The 20,503-nt window shown below is 42.3% G+C and overlaps 1 protein-coding gene across 39 annotated transcripts in view; it reads left to right on the top strand.

The window, feature by feature from the left end:
- Positions 1 to 20,503, top strand: part of Kcnma1 (potassium calcium-activated channel subfamily M alpha 1) — a 718,079-nt gene that overhangs the window by 326,378 nt on the left and 371,198 nt on the right. Inside the window, exon 3 of one of the 39 annotated variants that reach the window (XM_074079268.1) lies at positions 4,946 to 13,868. The exons of the other annotated variants lie outside the window; for them this stretch is intronic. Within the exon in view, the coding sequence (XP_073935369.1) occupies positions 4,946 to 4,954 (9 nt within the window). The 3' untranslated portion in view covers positions 4,955 to 13,868. Of the gene's footprint in view, positions 1 to 4,945; positions 13,869 to 20,503 lie in introns of those variants that run through there. 39 annotated transcript variants of the gene reach the window in all.

The following is a 20,503-nucleotide window of genomic DNA, read 5'->3' as shown; positions in this document are numbered from 1 at the left end:
GTGAATAACAAAAGTTCAGAGAATGAGTCCCAGGAGAAATGCCACCCTCTGTTTCCTGGAAGCAGTTGTTTGGGGCAGAGCTTGAATGTGTTGTTGGGAATGAGTCCTGGCTTCTCTGACAAGTTGGTCTGCCGACCATGTATTGGAGAAACTGCCAGCTGAGGTTCCCCAACTAATTCCTATCCCTGGGGAGGTGACAGCAATCATTCAGAAGCCTCAAAGATATATCATCTGTCTGGCTGGACAGTTGCTTCGCATCATGAAAGAGCCATCAGGGTGCCCCTCTGCACTTTGCACTTATTGACCTCTTACTGGGAGGGGCCAGATTCTGACGCTGCTTCCCATTCAAGTTTGACTTAGAGCAGAGTCCTGCAAACACTGCAAAGGGGTCCTGTCAGTGGCTCCTCACCTCTGCCTCTAGTTCCCTGGCAGAGGGAGGGCTTTCTGCCAGAGCCAGCAGGTTCTCTAAGAGGCAAGGGAGACTGGCTGAGGACATCTCAGCAGACCCAGGCAGAGACAACAGAGAGAAGAGGTGATCATGCAGATGACTGTCATCTCAGAAAGAGTTGGTGCTCTGAAACATACCAACCATGTGCCAGTTGCTGGCTGTAGGATGTTGGGGAAATTATCTAACAGTACTGGGCCTCAGTTTCCTCAGCTATAGAGTAGGGATAATAATAATAGGACCCATCTCCTAAAATTCTTTGTGGGGATTAAGTGAGTTCATGCAAGTAAAATAGTCAGGATAGGTACAAGATGTGTACTATATTTTGCTTGCTATTAATATTTTATTGTATCTTAATTTATGATATGTTACATATTTGTTATATTTACTTATTATGAATGTATTATGTTATTAGTATATTCTCAAGCCAGGCCCAGTCACTAGCCTTTGGATATCTACCTTCTGTGGATTTGGCTCAGGGTCTTTACTGGAGCTGGTCATCCGTATGAATTTTAGACAGATCTTACTTACAATACAGGGCATCTTGAATTGAGTACAGACGTCCTTCCTGAACAGTATGAGGAACTGTACCTTCTTTCTCCATCCTGCCCAAGATGTGATCATCCCCAGTGTTTCCACGCTGTGTATGCTACATAGTAAGTAGCTGTTCTGGTTATCATATCAACTGTCACTGCCTCACAGTGGTTATGCTCAAGTCACCCTTGTTTTGCATAATAATAGCCACAAAGCCCAAGGGTAGAAATGCAAAGGCACCAGGGCATAAAACCCTGATTGACTCTGATTGGCTGCAGGGCCACTAGGAAAAGACATAGAATACAGAGAGCTCAGTACTATCAAGGTTTTGGGCATCTCCCGGGAGTCTTATAACACATCTCCCTTGGATAAGGGGGAGCTGCTTTACCCACTAAGCCTGGAGCTGTGTTGAAAGACCACATTCATGATCCACAAGCTGGAGGTGTCTGTTACAGAGGTTAAGAAACTGAAGACTGGAGGGTTAAGTAACTTCAGCAGGGTCACACAGGAAGGGTACAAATCAAATCTCCTGACTCCAAGCCCCATCCTATCTCTGAGATCAGTGTTTGTGAAGTGGTCAGCAAGTGTTTCTGATGTCTACTGTTTGCCCATTGCCATGTGGGGTCCTCAGGAGCAGTTATTCTCAATGTGGTCCAGGCTCTGAGTTTGCCAGTCCAGACTTGGGCCTTACCTCTGTGTGTTCACTGACACCTGGGGAGCTTCCAGAGCAGATGTCCTGAGAGCCATACTCAAGGCACAGTGGTGGAAAGTCAGCTCAGGCTGGCCTCAGCTTACAAGGGGTCTGAGTGTTACTGCACAGTGGGAGCTGATCCTGTGCACATCTGTGATACTCTGAGAAACTGGAGGATGCCAAGGACTGTGGTACTCATGCTGCTCATTTTCAGAGAAGGATGTGCTGGAGGACTGGAGTGGCCAGGAGAAGCTTCCAGAATAGAGCTCCACAGACTGGCAGGAGTTATAAAAGTGGAGAAAAGGGGTGGGAGCAGGGAAGTGTTGGGCGCCATTTAAAGAAAGGCTCAGAGGCAAAAAGTACTTGGCATGGAGAGGGACCAGGGAGGTCCCCTTTGGGACATTTCTTTACTCTCCCTGGTGAACTGAAGACCCATTCTAGCAAATCAGTGGCTTTTTCAGGTCACCTTCCTCCCTTTGCTTTCCTGAGGGGACCCTCATAGGAGAGAGGCAGATAACGTAATCTCCCCCGGCAGATTGCATAAATGAGTTGGGTCTGGTCGATGCCTGGGTCTCACTTGTCATTCCGTTTCCTGGAGTTGGTGCCCTGTGCTCCTCTCATCAACTTGCTCTTCTGCTGAAGGATGATGGTGGACCAGTGCCTCCTTCTGAGACTTCCTGGGAGAAAAGGTGATGCCGTGTGTTTTGTTAGGTTGGGGGCAGGGCTGCATATCTTTTACTACCAAGTGGTTAAGATGTGCATGGCCACTCTGGGGGAGCAGCTCCTGGAAGTAAGGCAATTGCAAGGCATGCTGGAACTTCTTTCTTTTTCATCCACCTCCCCCCTAGTTTTCCCTGTCTCTGACTTATAGTAGGGTCTTAGATAAGTCAGTGCCTCACTTGTCCCAGTTTTCTCCCCACAAAAAATCAGGTCAAGGCCTAGGCAATCTTGATTCCTTCTCAGAGAAACAGTCCACAAATTTTAACCCAGTCTTTGGAGATGTGTTTGGTGTTGGGTTCCCTTGGCTTTGAGAAAACCTCCTCCTCCTCCTCTCACAGGTCTTGGACTCAGAGTCCAGATTTCTCGTGTTCTGTGTTCCTTCTCTTTTGAACCTCCTGCTAGTCTAGAGCTAGCGACTTAGTCAGAAAGGGAATCCCAAAGCCCCAGACCCTTCCCCAAACTCATCCCATGAGCTCGCAGTTGGCACTGGCACTCAGGAAAGGACCTGACTTCTATGAGGTTGACCAGTGATCATCCATGAAAGAGACTCTCAGATGAGAGGCCATTGCCAGCATCTGAGTAGGGACCTGAAGACCCCCTGCAAATGATACAGTCGGAGGGTATCTCCAGGAACGGTGGATACCATGAAAAGCCAGACCCACTCCATCTTGATCTTTATCTTCTCTTCTCAGCCTCTCTCACCCAAAGTTCATCATGAGATGGCTTCTGTGGCAGTGAGGTTTACCATCCAGTAGAAAGGAAACCCTGTGGTAGTTGGCTAACCAAACAAATTTACTCCATTTCCTCTGACAAGCGATAATTGCTAGTCACCTACACTCTCTCAAAGCCTGTAAACTGCCTCTTTTTGTGTCTTTGGGACAGCAAATGGAGCTGGGGTTCATCAGCCAGGCGTTGCAGCATCCAACAAACCCATGTTTGTGCTTTTGGCTTAGCAGTTGTCTTTTCTCTGATGAAATAGTGGGCTTCCACCAAACATGGCAGCTCTACTGTCTATGTTTTATTAGGCAATAAATTAATTCAGAGCACTGTCAAGGAAGCAAATAAGTGGATAGGACAGTGAACACATTTTTTGAACAAGAAAAATAGCTTTATTTCTCAGTAGCATCATTTAAATGATTAGGTCAGTTATTGTGTCAGGTCCTTGATTGGGGAAGAGAGGGGATCCCGATTAAACACATCACAGGGAAGAACAGTGTGGAGCATTCTCACTGCCTCCAGAGTTGGGATGGGCGAGAGGAGGAGATTTGTTTAGCAGCCTAAGTATGGCGAGGGGCTTGCATTTGTGATATGAATTCTGCCTTGGTTTTCAGCCTATAAATAGCCTGTGGTCATACCTTCAGGCTATAATAAGGACAGTCACACTTGAAGGAGTTAGGAGAAATGTTTTATGATTGGTGTTGGTCGTTAGCTGCATCCCCATGGTTTTAATAATGGCAAAGAGGGAAGGAGATGCTGAGAGGATGCTCCTCCTTTGCAAAGTAAATCTCAAAAGCCAAAAAAATTGTAGCCATCACCACAGAGGAAAACCTTCAGGACTCCTGTGAAGGACCTTTGAAAAGAAAAGATGCATCCCTCCCTCCCCTTCCTGGATGAGCACTAGAATGGGTCCTTCCCTGCTAGAGTATCAGCTGCGTGGGAGCTCTGTCACTGGCTCTCCGAAGGATCCCCTCCTCTGGGATGGTGACCAGCATATAGTAATGGATCAATAGACATGTGTTGAAAAATGCGATTATGAATGGGCTGTTTTCCACTCTCCCGTTCCACCCGTTATCCCCTTACAGCTTAGCCACACGCCCACCAGCTCCTTCCCTGACTACTCCTGCTTGAGTGATGGCCATCTCTCTGCTCACCTGACTAACTCCTCTTTTTTATTGGAGGCCTTGCTTTGGACCATATTTTCTATTGTCTCAATTTGACATTAAAATCTTATAGTATTGATCTTTTTTATATCCATTCCACAAACCTTTTCAGTTTGCTATAAATTTTTTATCTGTTTCTGTAGGACTAGATGAGTTGCATGAATGTGAATTCAATTCATCTTGCAAGTATAATAGCTTACCATAATAGACTCTTCATGTAATGTGATAAGTGCTTCAGAAAATAATTCAGCTTTTACTGTATTTTTTTTCCACTTCACTTCAAAGGATTGGTCTGTATGCTTAATCGCTCAAGAACTCAGCTTTCTGATAGAAACTGAATTTATATTCGCATTGCCCAAGCTACTGCTTTTTGTTTTAGAATGAGAGAAACAAAGGAAGAGTGAGAGAGAGGCAGGAAGAGAGAAAAGAGAGAAAGAATAAGTATATTCACTGCCATAGCTTAATTTACAGTAAATTTTGAAGATTTATTTACAGCTATCTTAGAAAAGATACTTAGAAAAAGTAAATGCTCTAGGATTTGAAATCAGACAAGGGTGGATGGTTAATGTTTCCCTTGCTTTAGGGAATAAGTCCTGGTAACTTGTGATAAAGGATACTTTCCAGGCTTTCTTGTCTCTGGTGCCTATAATATTTTTACGTATTTTTTCTTCACAGGGGGTTTAGAAGAGATGGCAGATCTTTGCCAACGGATTGCTTTACTGGTACACATCGTCTGCAATAGAAATGTGTTTACTAAGATAAGTGCCATTTTAAATGTAGTGTGCTGTACCCCTGGCAAGGAATCTTAAAGATGACTCAAAGCTTTTCTGAAACACTGCCATGCAATTAAAGACAACCAACTTAATGATCTAACATTTAACATTGTCCTTCTCTTGAACTGGAAAGTAGTTGCAGAAATAGCTTCATTTAATTAGGATGAAAAACAACAAATACATATAGATGTATGTGTACATGTATTTACTTCATTTGAAAAAATAATTATTTGTAGAAACAGTTCACTATTATAACCAAGAAAATTAATTGAGGGTCTCTGATTTATCGTTCCCATTCATTCATCAAGTATTTATTGAGAATGTGCCTTTCCTTGATATTAAGAGGACCATAGGAGGGAGGTGAAGTTCAGGACACAGCATTGGGGGCTTATAGTCTAGTTGAGGAAACAAGACACACACAGGAAAATAGTTCAGTGTATATATCAGGTAGTATGGAATTGCACGCCCTCGTATGGAATTGCACGCCCTCTAAGTGAAAGATGGAGAGTGCTTTGGAATATGAGCATGGAGAAACAGGACTCTGTGTGTCACAGAGCACATTCATTCATTCAGTAATTCTACATAAAGCCCATAATAACATGTTCAAGGTGCTGACCAGAGCACTGGGGATCCAGAAAGAACTAACCAGATCAAGTTCATCTCCTCTTGAGGTTAGACAAATATTAAGCAAATAGAGAAGTAAATAAGCAGAGACGTCAGAATGATAAGCCAACGAAGGAGATGAGAGTGTGTGGGGTCAGTGGGAAGGGTCAGCATCAGTGTGAGCCTCACCCTCATTCCTGCTTTGTGTGTACCTGAGGACATGTTTCTGTTCTACTCATAACTCATGCATAGCTTCAGGAAGGACAGGCAGGAAGAGCTGACCTGCACTCAGGCTGAGTAAGTAGACGTCACCTGTAGAAGTGGTGGCACGCTCTTCCTCATCTTGGAGGACTAGGAAGATGTGGTTGGAAGAATGGGAAGGGCAGACATTCTAGAATGACCTGAGCTCTTTTTTCCCCCAAGCTGTGGGGATGCAATACTTTGCATTAGGTAGGAACTCAGGTACATTTGAGGAGATCTTTTTGGTATCTTCTAGTAAGTCCATTCTGGAATAAAAGATATCAGAGCACTCAATACCCAATTGACTGCCATCTTTCAGGAAATTTATTTATTTAACATTTACTTCTAGAGCCCTTACCATGTGCCAGACTCTATTACACAGAGTGCTTTACAAACATATTAATTTATTTCATTCTTACAACTCTTTGAAGTAGACGTAGGTCTTCCTCCTCTCTGTCACATATGGGAAGTGAGGCATAGAGAACTATCTGCTCAAGGTCACCTTGATTGAAACTTGGATTACCTGGTTCTTGCCCTCAACCACTGAGAGGATAGAGAATTCATGCCACTCAGGACACCTAAGAGCTCCTTATCCTGTACTGGCAGATAATAGGGATGTTTTCTACTCATTTGTTGGGTTGGAGAACCGTCTGCCGTGGTAGAAATTGTGTGCCATGAGGCTGCCCCACACGGTAGCCATAGCAACATGGGCCTGTGGAGGTACCTGAGATGTGCTGGAGCAGCTGTGAAACTGAGGTTTTCATTTTTATTTAACTTTAATTAACTCAAATATAAACCTAAAAGGGAAGCAATATAAAATATTTTTCTGTTAAAAACAAGTTTGTTGTTTTTGTAAAACTAGTTTTCATGAGATTGAACAGCTGTTAGAAAATTGATTGTAGTAGGATGCTGGGTGTGTGGATGATTTCTAGTATCTCGTTAATAATCTTTAATATTAACTATATGGTGACATAAAATATTTTGGATACATTGCATTAAATATAACATATTTAAAACATGAATATCATGTCTTTTATTAATGTGGCTAATTAGAACATTTAAAGTGACACATGTGGCTTAAGTGCTGTTTCTCTTGGTGTGTGTCGGGTGTCTTGGCCTGAAGTTCACCCTTATGTCCTTGGACAAAATTGCTTGAACACTGAGGACCTCCTTCCTGTGCTGTGGCGGGCACTGAGCCACCATCCTAAGGACTAATCCTCTATGAGCTCTTGGGCCGCCCTGTGCTCTCTCTAGTTCTCATTTCCCAGGACCAGCAGATGTGATTGTTCTTTGTGAGAACTCATACATTGCACATGACCTGTGTTTTGCTCAGAAGGATGTGGGCTTGATCAGACTTGGGGCATTGCTCAGCCAGATCCCACTCTTACCTTCTTGGATTCACAGCTTGTTTGCAGTGTTTGACACCTGCATTGCCACTGGCAGGAAGCAACTTTGTGCCCATTCTGATGCTTGAGGGACAAACTGTGCACCTGGTCCCAGAGGTGCCAGGAGCAGGAGAGGTGACAGGGCCATGCTTGCTGGAGGCATCCTGTGGAGCTAGGGAACAGTCTGCTGAAACAACTCATGCTACTGATATCCAGGTGGCAGCAAATGGCCTACTCATTGCAAGGTTCAGGCTCAGTGCTCGCTGTCACATTGATCTGTGCTCCCAGTTCCTACCACAGCGGTGACAAGGAGAAGTGTGGTATGAGGGTGGAGGCACAGCTCCTCAGTGGCTGACTTGACTAATGCACACTGCACTGAGGTCATGCAAGTGGAGACACTGGAGAACTGGGAATTCCCCACTTTAGCAACACAGACCTGACTCTTCTGGGCAGCCCAGACCCCTGATTGTCCTTGATCCTGCCATTGCTGCATAGATATTCACAGTTTTCAAACACAAATAATAATAGAATTACATGAGGAGCTTTCCTTTCTATTAGATAAGGAAAATACCTACCGATGCCTGGTCCAGGCCACAGAGATGCTGGAGTAATTTCTCAGGGTGTAACCTGTGTTGTAAAAACCATGAAGTTATTCCCTGGGAGGACTGGATACATTGAAATGATTTTTGGCAAATTGTGTCAGAGTTATAGGGTTAGGGGCTCAGGATGCTTGTGGAAAATGATTTCTGGTTGTTTTATCAGATCTTTGGAATAAGAATACTTAAAATACACTTTTGAAAGATTTTAGCTTTTAATAATTATACAAAATAAGGGGGTTCCATTGTGACATTTCCATATATGTGTACAAAGGACTCTGGTCATATTTACCCCCTCTATTACTCTTTCTATCCCTTCCTCTCCCCTTTTCTCATAATTTTTGAAACACATTTCTTTATGACATTTTCATATGTGCATACAATGTACTTGGTTCATATTAACCCCCCAATTCCCCTCTTCCCCCTCTTTTGCTGGTTTCTCTCAAATAGTCCCTCTTTTATATTAATAACCCCGTTTTAGATCTTTATTCCGCCTATCAGAGAAAACATGTGATAGTTGTCTTCTTGAATCTGGCTTATTTTCCTTGACATCAAGATCTTCTTTTCCCTCCAATTCTGCAAATGACATAATTTTATTCTTCTTCATGGCTGAATAATACTCCTCCATTGTGTATATGTACAACACACCTAAGTATTGTTGAGAACCTAGGCTGATTTTATAAACTTGGCTATTGTGATTAGTATTGCAATAAACATGGGTGTGCAGGTATTTCTTTTGTATGCTTACAGCTGGAAATGCACCTTTAATCAATAACCTAAGTGAATATTCAGTACACTACAATTTCATCAGCACTGTGTCAAATCATTAACAACTTAGTGTAAATTAGTTTATTATTCCTGTCTTTTTACAAAATCTAAGAAGAACAACGAATACTAAACTCAAAGGAAGTCATAGCTAATGTTTAAATGTCAGGATGGGAGATATTTTGGGAATAAGGGTTCTTCAAGAGCCCCTGAAATGATGACATGGAAGTGACCAGCCATTCTTTAAGTAAGAACTAGGCAGTATTTCAGTTACTCAGGGTGGGTGTCACCAGCTCTGTGCAGTGGGAGAGCAGCTTCTTGTGTCTCGGCTTGGTCCAACCACCTTGGGTCTTTCTTTTCCTCCTGAGCTGTGGATTGCTGGGAGCTTTTGCCAAGAGATGCATGAATTGGGTTTCTTTGTGTTGGTGTATTGTTTCCTGGGGATGGCTGGCTTGTATTCTGTGAGTCATAGAAGTGCAAAACCACCCTCTACCCAAACCCATTTATTATTTTAATAATACATGATCTAAGGCTGAATTGGTTTTTCCCCCAGGAAACGATGCTGAAAGCCCACTGGGTTCAGGTCCTCCCTGATACTTGCAGATCTGCTTCCCCATGTGGCCCTACACATAGGGTTTAATGGGCTGCTTTTGGTCTGAAGTTTTGAGGTCCTTGCTTTCCTTCTTGCCAGCATCCAAAGCCACTTCTGAGATCACCTTTCTTCACCCTCCCCAGCAATGTAGGAATCCTGTCCAGTGCCACATAGGCCTTATAAAAACATTCACTCATCAAGGGACCACAAGTGTCATGGAAAGGTCACCAGATTCTCAGAGCCCCTCCTGTACTGTGCAAACAGCATGAGCATCTGTGTGCAAAAGAGATGGTGTGCACTTGGGTGGTCCCTGGGGCATAAGTGTCATGGTGGGGAATATGGAGGTTTCAGACAACCCTGTTCACCTGCTGCTATGGAGATGTGTCAGAGATTAAGCAGAGAAAGAAACATTCTCTGGTAAGGCTAGGAGAGCTTTAAAGATGTGAAATTGACTTTTCTAGCTTCTGAATATTAGCCACCAGTGTATCAGAAGGTATTAGGCCTCTCCAAGGGCCTCAATGTGCTTATATTGGATGACCATACTCTTCCCGTGCACATAGTGCACATTTGAGTAGAAAGGAGATGTTCTTAATAATTACTCCAGGTCAAAGAGAAGACTGAGAATTAGAGTCAACTTAGACGTACAAACTTGGCACCATATAGTGTCAGGAAGCCCCTTCTTCAAAGGCTATCAAGAATCACTTAGTGTCTGGTATAATAAATAAAAAAAGCACCATAGGCACAAAAGATGCCATTTAAAACCAATGCCAGAGGGGCAACTTTTAGAATGACAGATGGGGCTGCTGCTGGAGAGAGCACACCACAGTGTTCTTATGAGGGCTAATCACACACAGCATGCAAGAGAATCCAGATTACTTCCAGAATGTTCTTGTAGGGGGTGAGACCTGACTAAAGGGAACTGTCTGTCCTTCCCATGTCTTAGACATGTCTGGGGAAGATGGACCTTACTGGCCTTATCCAGCCCATCTACCTAGTCTCTAAAAATGATTCTAAATAATATTTCAAGAAAAAGACTTCTAGTCATTTTTTCCCTTTCAGAAGCCTTTGAAATGTCTCTCTCTCTCTCGGTATATGTATGTGGTACTGGTGTTTGAACTCACAGCCTCATACTTGCTAAGTAGGTGCTCTTCCAGTTAAGCCATGCCCCCAGCTCTTTTTGCTTTAGCTATTTTTCATATACAGTCTCTTGCTTTTGCCCAGGCTTGGACCATGATTCTCCTATCTCTACCTCCCAAGTATCTGGAATTACAAGGTGTACCACCATGCAGTGTCTTTCAATAGTTTTTTTTTTCCACAACAATGCCAAGGTGTGTTTGGGAACCACTTGAGGATGGTGCTACAAATTGTTCACCCAATGGGGAGCTAATCTTTTTATAGATACTTTAAGGGCATTTTGTCCAAGTATCACATACCTAAAACTAACCAACTTTAAGTGTTTTCACACCCATATTCAAAGGAAAAGAGGCTCTCCTCCATGCATATTTTTTTCTTTTGTTATGGTTCAAGTCAGCAGCAGATGTGATGCTTGGTAGAAGTACAGGTTCTTGCTCCACCCAGACTTACTGAATTGGAGGAGACAGGACAGCAAGCACGTCACCACTGGCCCTCCCTCTAGCTCATTCTGATGGAGACTTATGTGTGTCAACCACTGTCCTAAAACATAAACACCCTAAAGGCGCCAATGCTCAAATCTCATCTCGGCATCTGCCATCCTGTACAATAAGAGTGGAAATTGGAGTTTGAGTTCCATAGCAGGGGCATTCTTCTTCTGTTCTGTGTCTCCTGACTGCTCAGCCCTGAGCCTGTAGTGAGCATACAGCCTCTTTGTGAGTGAATGAAAGAGGCAGAGCTGTAGGATGCTGGAAAGATTCATAGAAATGAGTCCTGGCAATCTCTAAAGAGAACAAATGAGGGGTAGAATTGGGTGATCAGTCTGGGTTGGACAGAAATGCATAACCAGATTGTGACGGTAAGAACCCCTAAGCCTTGACAAGATGACTTTCTCCCCACTTATAAACTTGAAATACAGAAAAGCTATGCAGTAAGCTTAAGGAAGCCCAATTCAGTTTTGATTCCTTCCTGAAAACTATGTTGAAGCTCTTAAAAATATGAAAAAGAAAATTCTTCACACATTTTCTGTCCCCCGCCTTGCTGTTGACCTAACCATGTAACTCGTCTGCTTATTGAATATGCTGACATATGACAGATGAGAATCTCATACATGTGCTCTTCCTCTATTAAATGACCTTGAAAAGGACTGTGACAAGTCACAGTCTTTTTTCCTCTTTCATTTGCAAAGGTGGTGTGAAATTCAGACCAAAAGAGGGGAAGCTTGTGTTACCTCAAACCCTTACTGCATGCAAGTAGTGTGTGGTTCTCTCACTGTTTGTGTCTAGTAAGTCAGAACTCCGGTTATCCTGTGCTGCTTACTATGATCTAATCATAGCTAGGTGACAGGGAGATTTGTAAGATGCTTCAGGAAGTAAGGTGGCTGCTGGGTGGTGGTGGCTTATCCTTTCTAAATTAGCAGCACTAGTGTTGGGTGGGGTGTCTGCCTTCACTCCAGGCATCCATAATTGTACATGTCAAACTGTGTGCCACTGGCCCTGCCTTTTAATTTATTTTCCAGGCTGTGGGAACCAGAATACATGAGTGTGAGGGATATTGTCTCATGAGGCTTTCTGCTTCTTTTGGGCCAGGATAGCTTCTTTGTCTGAATTCAATAGTGAAAAACAAAATTCATTTTAAAGGAGGGAGAGATGTTAGAAGTTAATGAGCTAGGTAGGGCCTTCTTTAGGAAGATCTTGATTTCACCCCTCTGTAAACCTTAACAAAATGGTTCTCTGGTGTCATTCTCACACCTAACAGTATTTGTTGAAGCCAACTCATTTGCTATGGTCAGCAGGTGACTCTGCAGAGGAGAAAGTTGAGTGTGGCATTTATGGTACAGAGTGTGAGGATGTGTGGGTTGATGGTCAGGTCTGGCATGGGGCAGGAGAGGATTTTGAAGGCTGACATCAGTGTGGTATTATGGGATGAATGGTTGCTTATCATCTCTGGCCAAAGCCCTTGATACTATGGTGCTAAGGTGGCATTGCTTTCTAGGGTACATTGATAATCCTTTTTAAAAGCAAGACCTTTGCTGGGAAAATCATTACTGTAGACGATAGAAATTTAAGGTTATTTCTGGGTATACCTTGATATTCTACTAACAGCCCACCAAGGGACTGTGACCAAGTCATTACTGCAAATTGGCCTTAAGGCTTAGACTTGGAGACCAAATGCCTGTGTCTGTTCCATTATCTTACGGAAGGAATTGGTATCTGTTTGTAAAGTGCTTACAGGATCAAGGGCACAGTCTTTTCAAACCTTCAATCATGTCTGGAACTTTAGCTACAGTTACCAAAAGACAAAATAGATTCTGGCTCTAGTCGGAATCCTGATTCCCTCAGAAATTCATGGCCACCTTTGAGCCCAGTAATAGACAAGAAGAGGAGTGGTAGGGGAAGATAAGAACCTGCATAAAGTCTCTGTGACATATAGGGGCAGGTTCTGGAGACTAAAGGAGAAAGTTCAGCTTATTAAGGGATAAGACCAAACATCTAGGGAGGCAACAGTCACTCGTATGTAATAAGTTGATTTTGAGAGGAGAAATACTGGTGTTCTTTAGGGAAAGTGGTTATGTTTGAAGTTTGAAATGTAAATATCCTTCTGGGTTGGATGCTTAAAATTTTCTTTCCATTTAAAAAATTTGTGCTAAGCATGAAAAAAACGCTCACCATCTCTAGCCATAAAGGAAATGCAAATTAAAACCACACTAAGATTCCACCTCACCTCTGTTAGAATAGCCATCATTAGCAACACCACTAACAACAGGTGTTGGCAAGGATGTGGGGAGAAAGGAACCCTCTTACGCTGCTGGTGGGAATGTAAACTAGTACAACCTCTGAAAAAAATTTGGAGGCATCTTAAAAATCTAAACATAGATTTACCATTTGATCCAGCAATACCACTCTTGGGGATATACCCAAAAGACTGTGACACAGGTTACTCCAGAGGCACCTGCACACTCATGTTTATTGCAGCACTATTCACAATAGCCAAGTTATGGAAACAGCCAAGATGCCCCACTACTGATGAATGGATTAAGAAAATGTGGTATCTATACACAATGGAATACTACTCAGCCATGAAGAAGAACGAAATGTTATCATTCGCTGGTAAATGGATGGCACTGGAGAACATCATCCTGAGCGAGGTTAGCCTGGCCCAAAAGACCAAAAATCGTATGTTCTCATTCATATGCGGACTTTAGATCAAGGGCAAATACAGCAAGGTGTTTGGACTTAGGTCACATGATGAGGCAAGAGCACACAAGGGAGGTATGAGGATAGGTAAGACACCCAAAAAACATGATAGTGTTTGATGTCCTCAGTGCAAAGGAACTAATGTGGAAACTTTAAAGTGACAGAGGCCAGTAGGAGAAGGGGATCAGGAACTAGAGAAAAGGTCAGTTCAAGAAGATTCAACTTAGAATGTAACACATTTGTACATGGAAGCAATGCTAGGAATCTCCTTGTATAGCTATCCTTATGAGCAAAAACGCTTTGTCCTTCATATTATTGTTTATACTCTCTCTTCAACAAAATTAGAGATAAGGGCAGAACGGATTCTGCCTGAAAGGGAGGGAGTAGGGGAGGAGAGAGAGGGGGTGGGGGGTGGGGGGGAGAAATGACCCAAACATTGTATGCGCATATGAATAAAGGAAAAAAAAGAAAAATATTTGTGCTAAGGTATATATGTAGTATGTGTGTACATACTTAGTTTATATATCATACATATATGATTTACCATTTCAGACATTTGTAAATGTACAAGTGTACAACTGATGGCATTAAGTACCTTCACGTTGCTGTGCAACCATCACCATCATCTATCCCCAAAACTCTTAACCTTGCAAAACTGAAATTCCACACTCATTAAACATAAACTCCGCATTCTCCCCTTCCCACGTCTCCTAGAAACCACCATTCTGCCTTCCGTTTCCATGATTTGACTACACCAGGGACCTCACGTGGGTGGAATTGTAGTGCTTGTCCTTGTGTGACTGGCCTCTTTCACTTATCATAATGTCATCAGTGTTCATCCACATTGTGGCACGTGTCAGAATTTCCTTCTTGTAATGCTGAAAAGCATCCCATTGTGTGTATACAACCCATTTTGTCCACAATTCTCTCAGTGGACACTTGAATGGCTTCTACCTTTTGGGTGTTGTGAATAACGCTGCTCTGAATTTGGGTGGGCAAGTGTTAAAATGAGTGTCTGCTCAGTTCCTGTTTGCCTTTAATATAATCTAAGAACTGGCAAGAATTGTGAAGTAGGGCAAAGATGGCTATAAATTTAATCCTTAGTGACAGTGATTGGCAACTGGTGACCTGACAATGCTATAGAAGATTTCTCATCTTATAAACCTAATTAAATTAAAAATCCAGTTGGCCAAAGTCACATATAAGACAGACAATTCCTCACAAAGCTGGTTAGCTGCAGACTCAGAGCTCCACTAGCAGATGGAAGTTTCTCCCCCACTTTCTTCAATAATTAGACAAGAAAAGTCTTATAAACTTTAGACCTCAAATGGAAGATTTTTATCTTGCTTGCCAATACATCTGTTTTAATGTCTTTGGTAAAATTATGCAAAACACAGCCTTTTAAGTTTTATGATGCAGTGATATAAGATTTCAGTGTCATTAAACTTGGACTTCAGGAGAGACATATGTTTTAGAGAAAGTGTCCAATTTACTGTCTTCCTCATTTTTGTTATAATAAGTCAGGACCTCAAAGGAACACATTTGATTTTTCTGTATTTTTAATTTGGACAAAGTGAGATGAGCATTGGCAGCAAAATCCAGGATGTAAGGACAGTCCTGTGACAGTTGGGGAACACTGACACACAGAAGCTCACGCATGCCTGGCTCTAGAGTTGGGTCAACCCGAACCCTTAGAAGGAAAGAGACGAAGCAGTTAACTTTTAGTTTATGTTCAGTTCTTTTTTAGAGAACATGAAAAAAAAAAACAAGACGAATCTAGACCCTTCACCTCTTTCTACATCAGTCATATTTGTCTCTGCCCTCCCCCAAAGCCCATTATGGCTCTTCACTTTGTCTGTACACCAGTAGACACGTGATTTATAAAAAACTTCTTTGTAGCTTACTCTAGCAGGTTGTTCAATTGCTTTCCAAGGCCTCATTTTTATCTATGGCCATTTCGAAATGACCTGATTTAAAAATAGACAGAGAAACATTGCAGGACATGTAGTTGGTTAATAAGTAGTAATAGAGGTCCAGCATCTGTGATGGGTATGCTTCAGTTTATTTCTGTGTCTCTGTAGTGTGTGCAAGTGTCTGTGTACTTATAGACAGATGTATTTGCATATTTGTTTATTATTTATACATTGATACTTGTATTATTTTGCATCTCTGTGTTTTACTGCCTCACAATATGTGTTTCACTTTGCTTTTACAAATTCCTAGTCCTGATGCAAATCTAAATTCTCTACCCTTTCACTTAATGCTCCCTACATCTACCACTAAGGTCGAATCTCTTTTTCCTGGGGCTGAAATATCCCTCATGTCTTTCTGTGCATCCTGCTTTGTTTTTTTTATAGTCCAGGGAACTCTTCATTCTTATTGAAAACCTTTTCTTTTGAGGCTCCTGCTATCCAACTAAATCCCCCTACTGTCTGCCTTTCCTTCTGCTGCCACTTCCCTCCCTCCAGGGCCTTCCCACTCTTCTCTGATGGCTTCCACCTTCCACTACCAAGAACTTCATCCGCACTCCATTTCAGTGAGGTGTGTCCTGGGTCTTGCCATCACGCAAAACCACCTCTCACCTCTATCTGAGGCTGTAAGCTTGAGCCTCATTTAATGAGGGTAAACCATATCCTTCTACCCCCTTTGTCTTACACTACACCCAATCTCCAAACTTACCGTCCAACTTTTCTCCAGATATATTTGACTATTTAACAAATAGCTTTGAGGCATGAAATATAGTCCTGACTAAAATTGGACTATAAAGGCAGTCTGCCTTCATAGAACTTGCAGTCCAGCTGAGAGAGCAGTAAATCAAATGATAACACCAAGAAACATGAAATCCCTGTTATGCCATCTGCTACACAAACCAGACTATGTTTATGGGTAACTTCTCATAGGGGATGGGTAGGAAATGACAGTAGAGCTGATTTCTGATGGATGGGTAGCTTATAAGGCAAGGTAAATCTTCTAAGAGGAGGGACATGCTTGTTCAAAGGCTCTGTGGTAGGTAGGGCTGCTAATGTGAATGAGAAAAACTGAATATTCAGTGTAATTGGAATCTGGAGATGGAAGGAGTGTGAGGTAGACCAGAGAAGAGGAAAAGGGCTAGAGTTTTCAGGCCTCATTAAACTCCATCAGAGATTTTTCTCCATATCAAAAACTATGAAAGTCACCTGAAGCTACCTATGGAGGGGCTTTCTTAATTTCTGTGTGTCCTAAGAACCCAGTCTGTTTTACAGTGAATATAGCTTCATAGTATTGCAGTTTGGAACCACAAGCTCCGACTGCCTGTAAAATAGTAGATATATTTGCTGGGCTTCCTATACGTGGGTTGGGGCGTGGTTCCAGGGTAGAGTATGTGCTTAGCGTATATAAATGTGTCAGGTCTGGGGTTCATCCCCAGCACTGAACACAGCAATAAACCCCCAAACTCCACACCTCACCTGTGAATAAACCATAGTTTTATTCTGTGGAAGCCCCGTGCACTTTATTTGGATATTGTCGTTCTACCCACCAGCTACTGAATGCCCTTCTTTCTTTCTCTTTTCTTTCATGAATACACTTCTCCTTAAACCATTGTTTGGAGTCTTGGTTTATAGTGAATCAATTTACAGCATTTTTGTTTTATACACTTCCATAAGTCAAATGTAATGTGCCAGAAAGCCAGCTGGGAACTTTTAGGGAACCATTGGGTACTATCAAAATATGTTTTATGCTTTATAAATCTTTTTAAATTTATGATAACAAAAGTGCCTTTTTGGTAGCAATGTTATATCTTCTTCAACTGAGAACTATTAATGATTTAGAATTGAGAAAATATATTACTACACTTGGCAGGTTATGAAGAAAAACATTCTTCCCTTTCTTCCTTAAAACATTGAGATTCAGAGCTGTGAGCTTCTAGGGGTAAAATCTATAGAAACAGGGGCTTTTCACAGACTCCTGGAGGCAGGACGGAAGGGTGCAGACTGCCACTCAATTCCTTATAGTGATGGCAGAGCTGAGAGCCAGACCTAGTAAAGAGGTGGTGAGAGGCCCTCAGTCCTGCTGTGTTCTATTGTGTGTAAGTTCTGTGGATGACATGTTGCATGAACAATTGATTTTGCTGCTGGAATTCAAGTGTCTGTGGAGTTTGCGCATGAAATTTTATGAAAGCAACCTTTTGGATGCAGTTTTCATGACAGGCATTATTATTATCATGCCAAAATATAATTATACACCAAGTATGGCAAAAAAAGGGTACGCACTGCCTTTTTAAGCCTAAACGTCTTTGTTTTCTCACTGTAGGATTACCTTCAAGGTCCTCACCCAATAATCATCTGTTTCAATCTCATCATTTCACAGATTGGTAAACTGAGTCCCAGAGACACTAAGTGCATATTGCTTTACCGGCTCCTGTTCTCCTCCCACCCTCTCATATATCTGTGCCTGGTGTCTGTGCATTTGAAGGGACTTGAGTGTCAGGAATTTTTACCTTTTCCTAGATTTCCCACTCTGCTCTTTCTCTCCCCTTTCCACTTTGGGAGTTTGGGATGAAGCTGATGTTACTTTCTAAGTGTGATCCTTCCCTTGACATCCAGGAAGCATCTGTCGGTCTGTGAGTAGCATTGCTTAATTCCACAAGAGACTCATAAGTAACTGAAACTTCTGAATTCCAGGCTCAGGGAGGGCAAACTCCTGGCCTGACTTTGCTGTTTTAGCTTCATATTTTCCAGTCTCTCTCTGGGCCTTGTGCATCACAGTTCAATAAACGTGTGTTGGAATCATTAAATTCACTGAACCAAACATTATAATTTAGATGTTGGAATAATGTTATCTCTCAGAAGCAAAATGTCTCTAGCTTGTTTTGCCTTGGGAGTTATCCTGTCTATTATTTCTGTACATAGTAATTTTTATTGTATATAAGTTATAGCTTAATAAAAAGTCATGTGCCTTTGGGATCATATGGAGAAAACTGTCCATTTTCTGAGAAAAGTTTCTGCTGCCAGTAGCCGGATTCTACAGACATGGAGACTCATTAATTAAGGTCATTTGTTCAGCTGTGAGCTGAGGAGAGTATGGAAAGCCTGCTCTAAAGTGAATTAATTCATTCTCCTCTCTGTACTTTTTCGGGTACTCCTAGCAGATTCTCCAAGCCTGCAGGCCGCATACATATGTTCTAATGGGCTAATTGTTAAGGCGACATTTGTAAATTAATCTCTGACTTGAGCTAAGTGACTTCCCCTAATGGCTTTAATTCAGCAGCTCCTACTCTTAGCCACATGCCAGATTCCCTGGAAAAGCCTGTTAAAAATAGAGGTGCTTAGCTTCCTTTGCCCTGCTCACAATGCCTTAGTCCCAAGTTGGGACCAGGGTGTCTCTGCTTTTTAAGAAAAGCCCACCCCAGGAGAGAGTATAGGCTCCAGTCCACCTCTGAAGGGCCAGATGACTTCAGGTGCGATTTGAAAGCATTTGGGCCTCAACCAGGTAACTGGAATCCAGGTTGTAGAGCAAGCAACATCTCTGCAGAGCCTCCTCTCCTGATTCACCACCTTTGTGTTTACATCACTGAAGCTGCCTTTCCCTAGGAGCTCTGGTAACTGAGGGGGAATATTCTGTATTTGGCCATACTGCTTTCCATTTTTATGAACTTTTTCTAGCATGTGAGGATCTTCATGACCTGCTGCAATTGCCATCTGGAAAGATGACCTCCTCTATACTCTGTTCAGCACTAGACTCCTGTAATAAGGGGACAAGCTTTTGTTTTGACACACACACACTGTGTGTGTGTGTGTGTGTGTGTGTGATGTTCCTGGCATTCTTCTGTGCAAACACTTGACATACTTTATCTTGAGTCAGGAAAATAAATGAGCCACAGCCCCATTGTTCCAATGACATTTATCAAATTGCTTTGTTTTTGGGAATCTGACCCCACATAACATATGGGTGTTTTCAGTAAATCTCGGAATATGGCAGCAAGTACCCTCCAAGGTGGCCAAGGTGATGGGGTGAGTTCAGTCCATGAAAAGTTAGACGAGTTGGGCAGATTCTGGCAAAAGCTAGTAGAGGCTTTGTTCTGAGAGGCAAGCCATTTCCTAGGTCAGGTTACTGTCCACAGGCTGCTGTATGGGACATGCTTGGGGAAGGACTTGATCACTATGGGTTATTCTGTGACTCAGCTGCAGGAGGGCACATGCGTTTTTCTGTCTCTAGAATTGTGAATTGCGTCTTGCTTGGTCTTATCTTACCATTTCCCTTGAATTTCAATCCTTCTTATCCCTAGGACTGTAGAAGCGGAGAAGGATCTCCACTGGCCCTATACCTTCCTGAAAGGACATGAGGGTAGCCATAACTAGAATAAGGAAGGAACTTTGAGAATGAAGAGATTCTGAGGCAAGAGCCCCTGTCATCCCTTCCCCTCTCTAACTTCTACTCCAGTTATTAATTAATGATCCACCTCATCAGTAGCTTAGTATACATTCGGTATAACTACATTGTGTAATTGATCACTGATTACACAATAGTACAGTATAAATCTATTGAAGGACTATTCTGTAAAAGAGTCTTTCAAGACTCCAAGTGGATTTCAATCCTTTATTTTCTTAAGCCTAATGCACAGTGTATATTAAATAAATATTTAGATGGAGATGCTCTACAACATAACTATTACTGTATAGACTAAAATTTAATCATTTTGTGTTCTCAGACTGGTTTTATTTTTGTATTTAGAGTAGAATTCTCACACAATGGGGATTTGTTAGAAAAATAGAAATACAGAAAGAGAAAAAACTAGTTCTTCTGGGTGGCTTTGCTAGGGCCACATGGAAGTTGAGACTCTGTTGAGTCCCCATTTTCATGGCCAAGTCCAAAGGGTTAATGTGTTTCCATGACACATGGGTCTAGGTTGACAGTGTCATCAAGGCTGACATGATGAAGAGGCATTTAGCAAGTGTAACAGCTGTATGCCCA

The sequence above is a fragment of the Castor canadensis genome, chromosome 7 (assembly GCF_047511655.1).
Source record: "Castor canadensis chromosome 7, mCasCan1.hap1v2, whole genome shotgun sequence".
In the NCBI taxonomy this organism is placed as follows: Eukaryota; Metazoa; Chordata; class Mammalia; order Rodentia; family Castoridae; genus Castor; species Castor canadensis.
The sequence above is the reverse complement of the archived record's forward strand: the minus strand, read 5'-3'. Positions and strand labels throughout refer to the sequence as shown.